Source organism: Myzus persicae, unplaced genomic scaffold, assembly GCF_001856785.1.
Source record: "Myzus persicae strain clone G006 unplaced genomic scaffold, MPER_G0061.0, whole genome shotgun sequence".
NCBI lineage: Eukaryota > Metazoa > Arthropoda > Insecta > Hemiptera > Aphididae > Myzus > Myzus persicae.
In genome coordinates, this window is record NW_019100959.1 from 1 (window position 1) to 11,126 (window position 11,126).

Consider the following 11,126-nt stretch of genomic DNA (forward strand, 5'->3'; position numbering starts at 1 on the left):
TCCCGTTTCTTTATACTCGTTGGTATCGCTATCAACCAACGATTTGGGTGGACGCAGTTTTTTCGGTGTATCCATTATATAAATATATTAAAAACCTATACATATATATATAATATTATAAACTATTATTGGCAGGAAAAAATTAGTAACTTAATTTGCGTCTTGCCCTTTCACGTGCTTCGAATGCCCTTGTCCTCGGTCTCTTGACTTCAGGCTAAAAACATTAGGTTTCCTTTAGTATAAAATGATATGTAAAAATATATTCGTATTACCTCAGTTTCGGACGATGATGATAACCAGCCCCTTGCTAATTGTTTGTATGTTTTACTCTTCAAATCTGCTATTAAGCATGTGCCGGTGACAGAAATACACTCTTTTAATTTTTTGACCTCGATGAGCTTAAATAATATTCAATATCACTAATGTTCGTACCTTTGGCTAATGGCATTTCGTTCCCGAGAAATAATGAAATCCTACAAGCCTGAAGTAATACGACTGGCCGTCTGTACATATTTTTCATCTCAATAACTTCTTCCATGGTATCACTTAGTTCCAAGATCCTAGGAACATTCTCCCTAGTCAGATGTATCTTCTGATCTTGCTGTAGACATTTAAGAGACAGAATGTTGTCACCGTTGCATTCTTCTATTGATATCAATTTAAACTTCTCCAACAGTAAATGGGAAGGTCGTAAAAAGTTTAAGTTGTTAAGTAATACATTCAGCGATTTATATAAGGCCACACTTATTTTCACACATTGTGGTTGCTCGTAATACACAGAACACAATTAAACAAGAAATCTGGATCAAGGCCAATATTTACAAAAATATTATCATCCACGAAAAAAGTTGAACAATCAATAAGTTTAGTAACCATTATGACGGATTAAACGCATAAATTGTTATGACTTTAAGAGCTGGTTGCGACTGACTTGGCCTATGCTCATGTCGCGCGTTTTATGCAGAACAATCTAGCGCTCGTTGAGAGTGGGAGTGAATCCCCACTCTATAGTAAGATATATGGTTGGAGGTACGTATAACGTAAGGAAATAACACATGTTATGATATACAGAATATTTATTATCATCATTAATAGGATATTATTAATAAAATAATTTTTTAATACACCTATTAGATGATTTTGCTGACTTGCAGTCTGAGTAGTCGATCAGAGGTGGTGGGGATGATGGCCATCTGTTAAAATATGTCGGACCGTCGTACTCGCCAACAGCCTATAAAAAGGTATAATTATTTATCATACAAATTATATAATATATATATATCACCTTTGGTTTGGTTTTCCGAATTGGTGCCCATGCTGTGTCCGAATGTGTGGATGAATATTCTCTGAACCCCCTCTCCTCGTCAGCTGCCTATAAATAAATAATAACATTTAATTATTCAATATTTTATTATTTTAATTTTAAATTACCCGTGACTGTGATAAATCATCTTCGTTATATGTCATCAATGGAGACATACTTGAGTATCTTGGTGGTGATGGCTGTAGCATTTTCATGTCAAAGGTTTCAGTATTATACTAAAATAAAATAGAAATAAGTAATCGTATTATAAAAAAATCGTATGTTATTTTTACCTTTAATTCCTCAACTTCTTGCATCCTCTGGGTAGGCGGGAGAAATTTGATCAGTTCCTCATCTGCAGCCTAATTTAATGCAAAATATGTTAAATAATTTCAAAATAATATATATATTCATACTTTTAGCGAATTCTCCGTCATCCAGTTGATTGCCAGCGGTTCAGTCGCGAATAATTTGATCTGGTTTATAAAACTTTGGTTGTTCTTTGGTATATGCTTTGCAACTAAATCGATATGAATCACTTTAATTATTGTTATTACTTCTTCGCGTGTTGCGTATTTATCAATATTGAAATCAGTCTTCAGGTATTCGGATATTTGATCGAGTTGATTTAAAATACAGTGAAACCTGACTTAACGGACACCTGTATATAACGGACACCACTCTTAACGGACAAAATGACCAGGTCCCGGCAAAAAGATAGGCATTCTAATGTATTTTGACCTGTCTATAACGGACTCCTTCTATTACGGACACGGACACTCCAACAATTTCATAACGGACAAAAATACATACATACATACATACATACATACATACATACATATATACATCGAAACAGCGTCGATAAGGAACGCAATTAGGTCATTCAGTGAAAACACGGATTACGACCAATTACATTATCGCCGATTACAATAACGCTAATTGCGAGTACCTATTGAATTTATAAAGTCCAAGATATCCAGATATAAATTGCAATACGTATAAATGATAACCATGAGTATCAAACGTTTTTATTCAGTTTATATCGGTTCGCAGTCAGAGTTGTTTTTTCCTTAGCAATGCCACCTCCCGTGCCGCGTAAAGCTTTAAATTTAAAACAAAAGGTGGATATTATTCGTTTTAAAGACTCTAACGGAGGTTGGTCTATTCGTAAACTTACTGACAAATTTGGCATTGGTAAAACGCAAGTGGCCGGAGTTTTAAAGAATAAAGAAAATATTTTACGTCGATACAACGAAAATTCCACAAACGAAAAATCTCGCCGATTCCAGAGGAACGGGCCAGGTGAATTGATTGATAAAATTGTTTTAGAGTGGTTTAACCGTGTGAGAAATAAAAATGTGCCTGTAACTGGACCAATCATTCAAGCAAAAGCTTTAGAAGTTGCCCGTGAAATCGAGTGTGAAGATTTCAAAGCTTCCAATGGCTGGTTAGAGAGCTTCAAGGTAAGGCATAATATAGTTTTTAAATCGATTTGCGGAGAATCAGCTTCTACAAATCTAACAATTGTTAATGAATGGAAATCGAAAATTTCGGAAATAGTGACAGGGTATGAGCCACAAAACATTCAATGCTGATGAAACTGGCCTGTTTTACCGAGCATTACCAGACAAAACGTTTTCTTACAAAGGGGAATCATGCTCTGGTGGAAAAATAGCTAAGGAAAGTTTAACTGTTCTTCTATGTGTCAGTATGTCCGGAGAAAAACTTAAACCACTCGTTATTGGAAAATCTGTCAAACCAAGGTGTTTTAAAGGAATTGATGTTAGTAAACTGGCAGTAGAATGGAAGGCGAATAGTAAAGCATGGATGACTACTCATATAATGACAGACTGGCTTCAACGACTCGATCAGCAAATGACTCTAAACAGACTCAAAACAGAAAAATTTTATTGTTACTTGACAATGCGACAATTCCTCCAAATATAACATCAACTTCTCAACCTTTAGACCAAGGAATAATACAAAATTTCAAAGTTTTTTACCGCAAGTTCGCACTACAACACATTATTGCGAATCTGGAGGACGCTCAAAATGCACACGACCTGGCAAAGCAAATTGATGTTTTAAAAGAGATTACATGGGTGAAAAAAGCGTGGTCACAAATTTCATCATTAACAATCACAAATTGTTTCAAAAAAGCAGATTTTCCGTCCAGTGAACCTCCAGAAATCGAAAATGAAGTGAATGGGAATGAGTTGATAGAATTAATGGAGCTTCTTCCGTTGCCTAGAAATGACGATTTTGCCACAATAGACAGTAATTTGTCTACAGAATGTAGCTCAGATGATATAGCTATAATTTTAGATGACATTCGAACTGAATTAAATCCCGTGGAATCCGATGATGAGCAACAAGCTGATGACCAACTAGAAAATTCTGAAATTAAGACGTTTGCAAATTATTCAGAAGCTCTTGAACAACTTATTCGTCTGAAAGAATTTTATTTAAATAAAGGAGATGAAAAGGGATTTTCGTATGTGAGAGAATTAATTATTCATCACGAGTTGGAAATGACCAAATCGAAGTAAAAAAAAAAATCAATAGAATCATTTTTTAAGAAATAATTACATAATACATTTATACAAATACATACATAATTGTACATAATAAAATAAATAATTAAAATTAAATTTATAATGTATGTGTATAATACATATTAATAAAGATTATACCTAATACATATTATAAAATATAAAACAATACAAATGTACGTACAAATTGTAATTTTTAAAACATTGAAACCTGTCTACAACGGACAACTATTTTGGTCCCGTTACTGTCCGTTATATACAGGTTTCACTGTAATAGGTTTTACGATATAGTTTTTTCTTGAAATGGTTTAAAAAATGGGCCACTCTAAATCTTGAATTGTCATCAAATCTCTTCGACTTAATATGATTCTACATCCGTTTATTTTTTTCGACTCTATGACCAATACATGCACTCCCTTATATACCATACTTGTGAGCAAAGTGACTTCATCTTCCAAAAAAATAATTTTTTTATATTTTACAACAGGATCGAGAACGTGTGACAAAACATGTCCCATGAGTGAATAAATTCGCTTCAAGAAGTCTGATGAAATATTTACATACCGCGACGGAGTAATTATTCACAGTACAATATTGAACTCATCTTTTGGATCGAATCCGACGTTTAAGAATTTGTGATTTTCAAAGTCGATTGTAAAATTATTAAAGCAATCCATGACTTCATGTGGAGATGTAGGTGCAACATAATTGTATATCCGTTTCATTTCACTTATTGGTCCTGCCATATTAACACTGTTAAATCAATACTGAAACTACAACTTGACACTATTAAATCAAAACTGCGACTGATATTCACACGCTCAACTATTAATGGTTATAATATATTATTAAGTATGGTGTGAGTAATAGAGTAGTAGGGATTATACATATAATATATCAGAGGTGTAGTGGGAGACGAGGCGGTATCTTAGGCTCGTAGAGGAGTACTAGTTGCATGGTGTTTGTTGGGGGGGGGGGGGCATGATTTCTATGGCAAGTCGGTGAGTATGGGAGGTGGCGGGCGATCCATGGCTGAGCGGTGAGTAGGAGAGGTGGCGGGCGATCCATGGCTGAGCGGTGAGTAGGAGAGGTGGCGGGCGACCCATGGCTGGGCGGTGAGTAGGAGAGGTGGCGGTGGCGGTGGCGGTATCTCTATTTTACACTACTTTCGTTCACTACTATTTAGTTTCCGTAAAGCTGCGTAAACACGTTTAGTCTTTAGTTCAAACTTCACTTAAAGTAAGTGTGTTCAGGTAAGTCGGAGCTCATGATTCACTACACACGATTCGTATCGTTGATCAGTTAGATGTGGCGACTTCATGATGTCCGACGATTTGTGTTTAATTTCGACTGCTATTGCGTGCTATAAAAAGTTGAAGTATGAACCAAGCAAGCGCTCAAAATGGGTAAAAAATTGGTTGCAAAAACGAAGCACTTACTCTCATGTAAATTTATTAAACGATTTACGCCTAGAACCAGATGACTGGCGAAACTATTTGCGTATGGACGAGGACACATACATCGAACTTTTAAATTTGGTAACACCACTTATAAAAAAACAGGATACTGTAATGAGAACGGCTATCATTCCACACGAGAGGCTGTTGACAACCTTGCGATTTTTGGCGACTGGAAGAAGTATGCATGATTTAAAGTACTCTGTAGCTATATCTCCTCAATCACTTGGACAGATAATACCTGAAACCTGTACTGCTATTTTTTAAGTTCTATGGAAAGATTATTTAAAAGTAAATTAGTATTTTTATTTTCATATAATTATTTATATCATTGTCGATCTAGTTGTTAAATGTAATATTAATTTTTTTCGTTTATAACGTTATGTAGTTTCCAAATTCAGAAGATGAATGGAAAGAAATTTCAAGAAAGTTCGAGACAAAATGGAATTTTCCTCACTGTTTGGGAGCAGTTGATGGTAAACATGTATCCATAGCTTGTCCTCCCAAAAGTGGTTCGTTTTATTACAACTATAAGGGATTCTTTAGTTTAGTTTTAATGGCGATTGCAAACGCCAACTACGAATTTGTAGCGAGCTGTGACTTTGTTAAAATATTATAAATAACCTGGATAAGAACTCTATATATATAATAGTTGAGGGAGGCCTACAAAGCGCCTATTCATTATGATAAATTGCGCGTGGCCTCGAAACGTATATGTTCATAGATATATAACTACTTATATGAATATTATTAAAATAGTTCACACTAAAAGTGTTGTGTTGCCTCTGTAGAGATGACAACGACCAGATAAGCAAGGGACATCCGGCGTGTGCAGCGCGTGGACGCCCACGGAATGACCTTATATGGTAAAGTAGTAGGATAATAGGCAGGGATACGATCCAAGGATCACCATTTTAAAATACGTCGCACGAATAGGCTTCGGCAGACGGACCAACGACAGCGAGCTAGACGAACTAGACGGACCAACGACACCGAGCTAGACGAACTAGACGGACCAACACCAACGAAGAGCTAGGAACTAGGATATGAAAGTCACATCTCGCTAGTCTTCATTATTTAAAATAGTCATTTTGGACTTAGTAAATTTATCGTGTTTTGTATTAATTAAATAAAAAGTATTCAAATTATAAAGAAAAACCAAACTCTTGTTCATTTATTCTCAACACCATCAAACGAGCGTAGTCAGATTGTTACAAATTTATATTATGTGATTTCTGGACTAATGGTCGTGTCTCAGATGGAGGTGTTATTGAAAATACAAATTTTTATAATAAGCTTAAATATAACACATTAAATATTCCATCTCCGTGTGAATTTCAAGGAAGTAAAAATAATTTACCTTATGTTTTTATTGGTGATGAGGCTTTTTCATTAAAGCTAAAGTTTTTAAAACTGTACAATCAAAGGAACTAAATTATGAACGTAAAGTATTCAACTACCGGCTATCGAGAAGTCGAAATGTAGTAGAAAATGCCTTTGGGATTTTACCTGCACGTTTTCGCATTTTTCATACTCCTATTAACATTAAATTAGAAAATATTGAAAGAGCAGTGTTAGCTTGTTGCACACTTCATAATTTTTTACGAAGAAATTGTAAAGATTCGTTTATGTTGTCTAATGAATATAATGACAATTCTGGAAACATAAATATAGATAAAGAGGGACTTATTTTAACGAATTTACAACGTGGACATAACCGTCATGCTGGAGAAGAAGCCAAGGAAGTACGTGAAATATTTTTGAAGTATTTCAATGAAGAAGGGTGTCTTTCATGGCAACATAATCGCGTAACAGCAGGCAAGGATTAATAAATTAGGTACCTAACTAATCTCACTATTTAAAACAATGTTTTAGTAAAAACAATAATACCGAATAATTTAACACTAAAAATTTACAATAACATATAAAAAAAATTCAACCTTTTAAAATTAAATTTTATTAAAAGCAACTTAACAGAATAACTATTAGTTAAAAAACGTTTAGAAAAAACAACTTATCTTAATTTACTTATTTAACGTATTTTGGTATAAAAATAACAAAACATTTACTTTTTATAATTAAAAAAAAACTAACTTCCATATTAAAATTAAAAGAACATTAACTATCATATTAAAATTGAAAAAAAAACTTTAACTTTCGTAAAAATTGATTTCAAAGTAAATAAAAACCGTTATGACTTCACATTTGTAAAGTTTATACCTTTTAAAATACATAAAAACTGTTAAGTGCAATACACTTCAATTTATTTAAAATACAAGAACTCGCCTACATCATTTCCTGGTGTTTCTTGTCCGTTTTTGTATGGTTGATTTTCATCAATTAGATTTGAAATTGAAAATAAGCGCGATTGTGCGGGCTGTAGATTTTGATAGACGTGCTCAACATTTTGTTCAGTACCTTGAAAAAACAATGGCGATGATGTACCTGAGAATTATGTATGGATTTGTCAGTAATTGAGTTGTTGACTGCTGATTTTGGAGAATTTTGATCTGATATTTGCGGAATTTCAATACGTGCATATCTATTTAAAGTGCCCAACTGGGCTTCGAACAAGGCATCATAAATTATTTTTTCTGCATAAATCCTCATCATGGGGTCTAAAGTTCGTAATTTTCCTGCAATATTTTTACCAGTAACATCATTGGCATCTTCAGGATTTGAAAACTTAAGTTTCTCTCCAACTAAAGTTAACAATTCATCAGCCTTGTTATTCATCTCTTGTGAATGATTTTTTCTTTTACGATTGTTATTTTTGGTCAATGAGCTATTAGTTATAGGACATGGAGAAACAGGATTAGATATTTGTAAATTTGCATCTGTTTCCTCAAATTCTTGACTGACTTCATCGCTATCGTTGTTCTAAAAAAAAATTTCTTATACTTATCGCGAATTTTTGTTATTACCTACATGTTTATTTATTTTAACACTTTTCAAAAAATATCAACATTATACTATATTCTCTATACAAAACACTTATTTTATTTTTATATCTTGTTTACGAAAAATAATTACTTTGTTAAATGGTCACACCGAATATTATTTATCTACATTATTATTTTATGTACATATTCATACATTTATTATAAATTCAGGATTTCTATTATTATTTGAATTGTATTTAGTATTTAGTAGTTAGTTATAGTATATATATTTTTTGCTTATAATTAAGATTTAAGTTATTCTAATTTAATTATTATTTGTATAATAATATTACATGCCTGTACGTATTATTATATTATAGTTATTTTATACATTGTATTTGTTAATGATTAATAACAATACTCGTATCTTTTTTTTTAAATTATCTATCAAAGAAGTTAAAACGTTAAAAACGTATTAATAAATGAAACATTTTTATTTTAAGCTTTCTTTTTTGTTTTTATTATTTATAAATTATAAAATATAATTTCAGTATGTTGACGAAAAGGAAATTATCTTATTTGTTTTATACTTGTGTCGTATTTGTACTACTCCCCATTGATCTATTAATTTAAATCATTGAATTCTAAAAATAAATATGTTGGTAATGATAACTTGAGTTCGTAATAGAATATTGTAAACAATTAGATTATACGTTTATATTTAATAATATTTTAAATAATCAAAATCCAAAATTGTTGATACTATAACTAAAAATAAATTCTTTCTATCTAGGTAATATTGTAATATTGTAATAACTTATATAATTATTATATACTATACAAGTAATAAGTACATAAGTTCTTAATATATTTACCCGACTAAAAGTATCAATGAATTCTGGGCAGTCACTACCGATGCTCGATCTTGGCATTTCGTGGTCCTTAAGAAACATCAATGAGTCAAAATACCATAAGTTGGGCTTGTAGATATCATCTGTACCAGCGCCCGATTTCATTGATGCGACTACTTTCTTATACTCCTTGCGGAAGCAACTGCGTAATGAATTAATTTTTTTTGCCACGTCTTGTCTGTTCGAGTTTGGGTTTATCTCTTTTAGTTTGACGAGTAATACATCATATGCTTTTGTCACTATATTCTGATGCCTTCACTTTCCATAAACATGGGTTTTCTCGGTACAGTTCAATAAATTCGCTCAGAATCTTTTGTGGCCAATTTCGAAAGTCTATACTATTATTATAATTTAAAATACTGAATATAATCATTTACAATAGTTTTATAATTATTTATAATTATTATATCTGTACTTACTCTTCCGATATAATATCTTAATTATATTATTAATAATAGTTGATATACGATGAATAATATCTGAAAAGTTGAGTTTCATAAAAGTTTCAATATATTATTAATTTATATATATATCGCGCCAATTCAAAAAATCAAGAACAACCAGTTCAGTTCATGCCACGCCCAGGACTGAACGAGCCTTCAGTTTTTGCATACATACGTTAGGACTTGCCTGAACGGCCAGGCCTATTCAGTCAAGTTTTACACAAAAACTGAACGTGTGTACGCAACTTAAGGGTATGTATAGTCGGGTGCGAACAAGGCATAATAATACTTCCATTGGGATACAACTTTTTAGAATTATTGTGACCATCTTAACAGCCAGTCTTTGAACAATACATTTTTTGTTGTCAAAGTTTTCGTGAAAAATACTTTCTAATGTTTGGCTGACACTCAATAAAGTTTTTGATGGATGAACAAGATATCCTCAAAACATGCGAATTGATTGTTATTATTGCATATTATAAATTTAGAATGACTAAGGTAAAATATAATAACCTTTTGATAGGTGAGTTACGCTGGCATCCGCAAGTTAAAATATCTACTCAAAACCGGTACCAGAATTTGTTATATAATTTGTACAAATTTGTAAACGCATTTTGAAAATTTGTACTTCCTCCCAAAGGGTGGAAAAACACATTTTCATTTCAGATGCTAGCGTAACGTTACTCCAGCATTCGCATGCATAATTTTAATCTTAGACACTCAAAACTGGTACCAAAATTTGTTATATAATTTGTACAAAATTGTAAACGCATTTTGAAAATGTGTACACCCCCTCCAAAATGTGGAAAAACACATTTTCTTTTCTGATGCCAGCATACGAGGTTGCCCATAAGTTTTGCTTAAAATAATTATAAAAAAAATTTTGCATAAGTAAATTACAACATTTTTACAAGTCTAATTTTTACTATAATAAAAATTTTAAAATTCACAAAATAATGATTTACTATCAAACGGTTTTAGATATAAAATAAATAAATAAAATCCTAGACTGACAAATCATGATGATACCTACCTATAATTGCATTCAAATTTAACACATCCATTATATACTGACCACTCCACCCTACAGTATAGTACAGAAGAGCGAGTTCCCGATTTTTTGTTTCGAAAATTAAGTTTTATAAAATAATATAATTATTGTAAGTTTGTCATCGTAACATTATATGTATAAGGCAGGAAAATTTTATTTTTTTTTAAATTATTTTTATATTGTGATCTGTTGTTTTGTAAATGACATAAAATAAAATTTAAACTTTTTGTGGCCTATAGTAGGTACATAATATAATTAGATATATCTAATATAATTTAGAATAAAACATTAATGAAAGATAGATACATAATATATGTTCTGTTAAAGGCTGTAAAATAAAAGTTTAATATCATTTTTCCTTGTTGTTGAAGAACTAGTTACATTGAGTTTTGTGTCATCATACGACTCCCACTTTTCATTGCTCCTTAATGCAAGTTGTATAGTGTCCAGTAGCTGCTCGTAACCCAAACCTTTCACCACCGTGAAAGATTGCCGCTCCTCTTAGCTTATAAACATTCGAATTC

The 11,126-nt window shown here is 32.1% G+C and overlaps 2 protein-coding genes and 1 pseudogene across 2 annotated transcripts; 2 read left to right on the top strand and 1 right to left on the bottom strand.

The window, feature by feature from the left end:
* Positions 1 to 1,102: 1,102 nt before the first annotated feature.
* Positions 1,103 to 1,745, bottom strand: LOC111027062. Its single transcript, XM_022305280.1, has 4 exons — positions 1,597 to 1,745; positions 1,432 to 1,539; positions 1,286 to 1,372; positions 1,103 to 1,231 (listed from the first exon to the last, which is right to left on the bottom strand). Exons 1-4 carry the CDS (start codon positions 1,618 to 1,620, stop codon positions 1,103 to 1,105), a joined length of 348 nt encoding a protein of 115 aa, XP_022160972.1. The 5' UTR covers positions 1,621 to 1,745.
* Positions 1,746 to 2,382: 637 nt separating this feature from the next.
* On the top strand, positions 2,383 to 2,837 carry LOC111027063 (tigger transposable element-derived protein 4-like). The gene is made up of 2 exons (XM_022305281.1): positions 2,383 to 2,753; positions 2,813 to 2,837. The coding sequence occupies exons 1-2, from the start codon at positions 2,383 to 2,385 to the stop codon at positions 2,835 to 2,837; spliced, it is 396 nt and encodes a 131-aa protein (XP_022160973.1).
* A 33-nt stretch (positions 2,838 to 2,870) lies between these two features.
* On the top strand, positions 2,871 to 3,855 carry LOC111027064 (annotated as a pseudogene).
* Positions 3,856 to 11,126: the final 7,271 nt, after the last annotated feature.

Excerpts from the sequence above, each read along its gene's own strand:
- LOC111027062 (XM_022305280.1), bottom strand. The coding sequence starts at position 1,620 with ATGCAAGAAGTTGAGGAATTAAAG. Across the intron at positions 1,540-1,596 it reads AAGAAGTTGAGGAATTAAAG|TATAATACTGAAACCTTTGA; the intron begins GTAAAAATAACA and ends ATTTTATTTTAG. Across the intron at positions 1,373-1,431 it reads ATGATTTATCACAGTCACGG|GCAGCTGACGAGGAGAGGGG; the intron begins GTAATTTAAAAT and ends ATTTATTTATAG.
- LOC111027063 (XM_022305281.1), top strand. The coding sequence starts at position 2,383 with ATGCCACCTCCCGTGCCGCGTAAAGCTTTAAATTTAAAACAAAAGGTG. Across the intron at positions 2,754-2,812 it reads TTCAAAGCTTCCAATGGCTG|CTTCTACAAATCTAACAATT; the intron begins GTTAGAGAGCTT and ends GCGGAGAATCAG.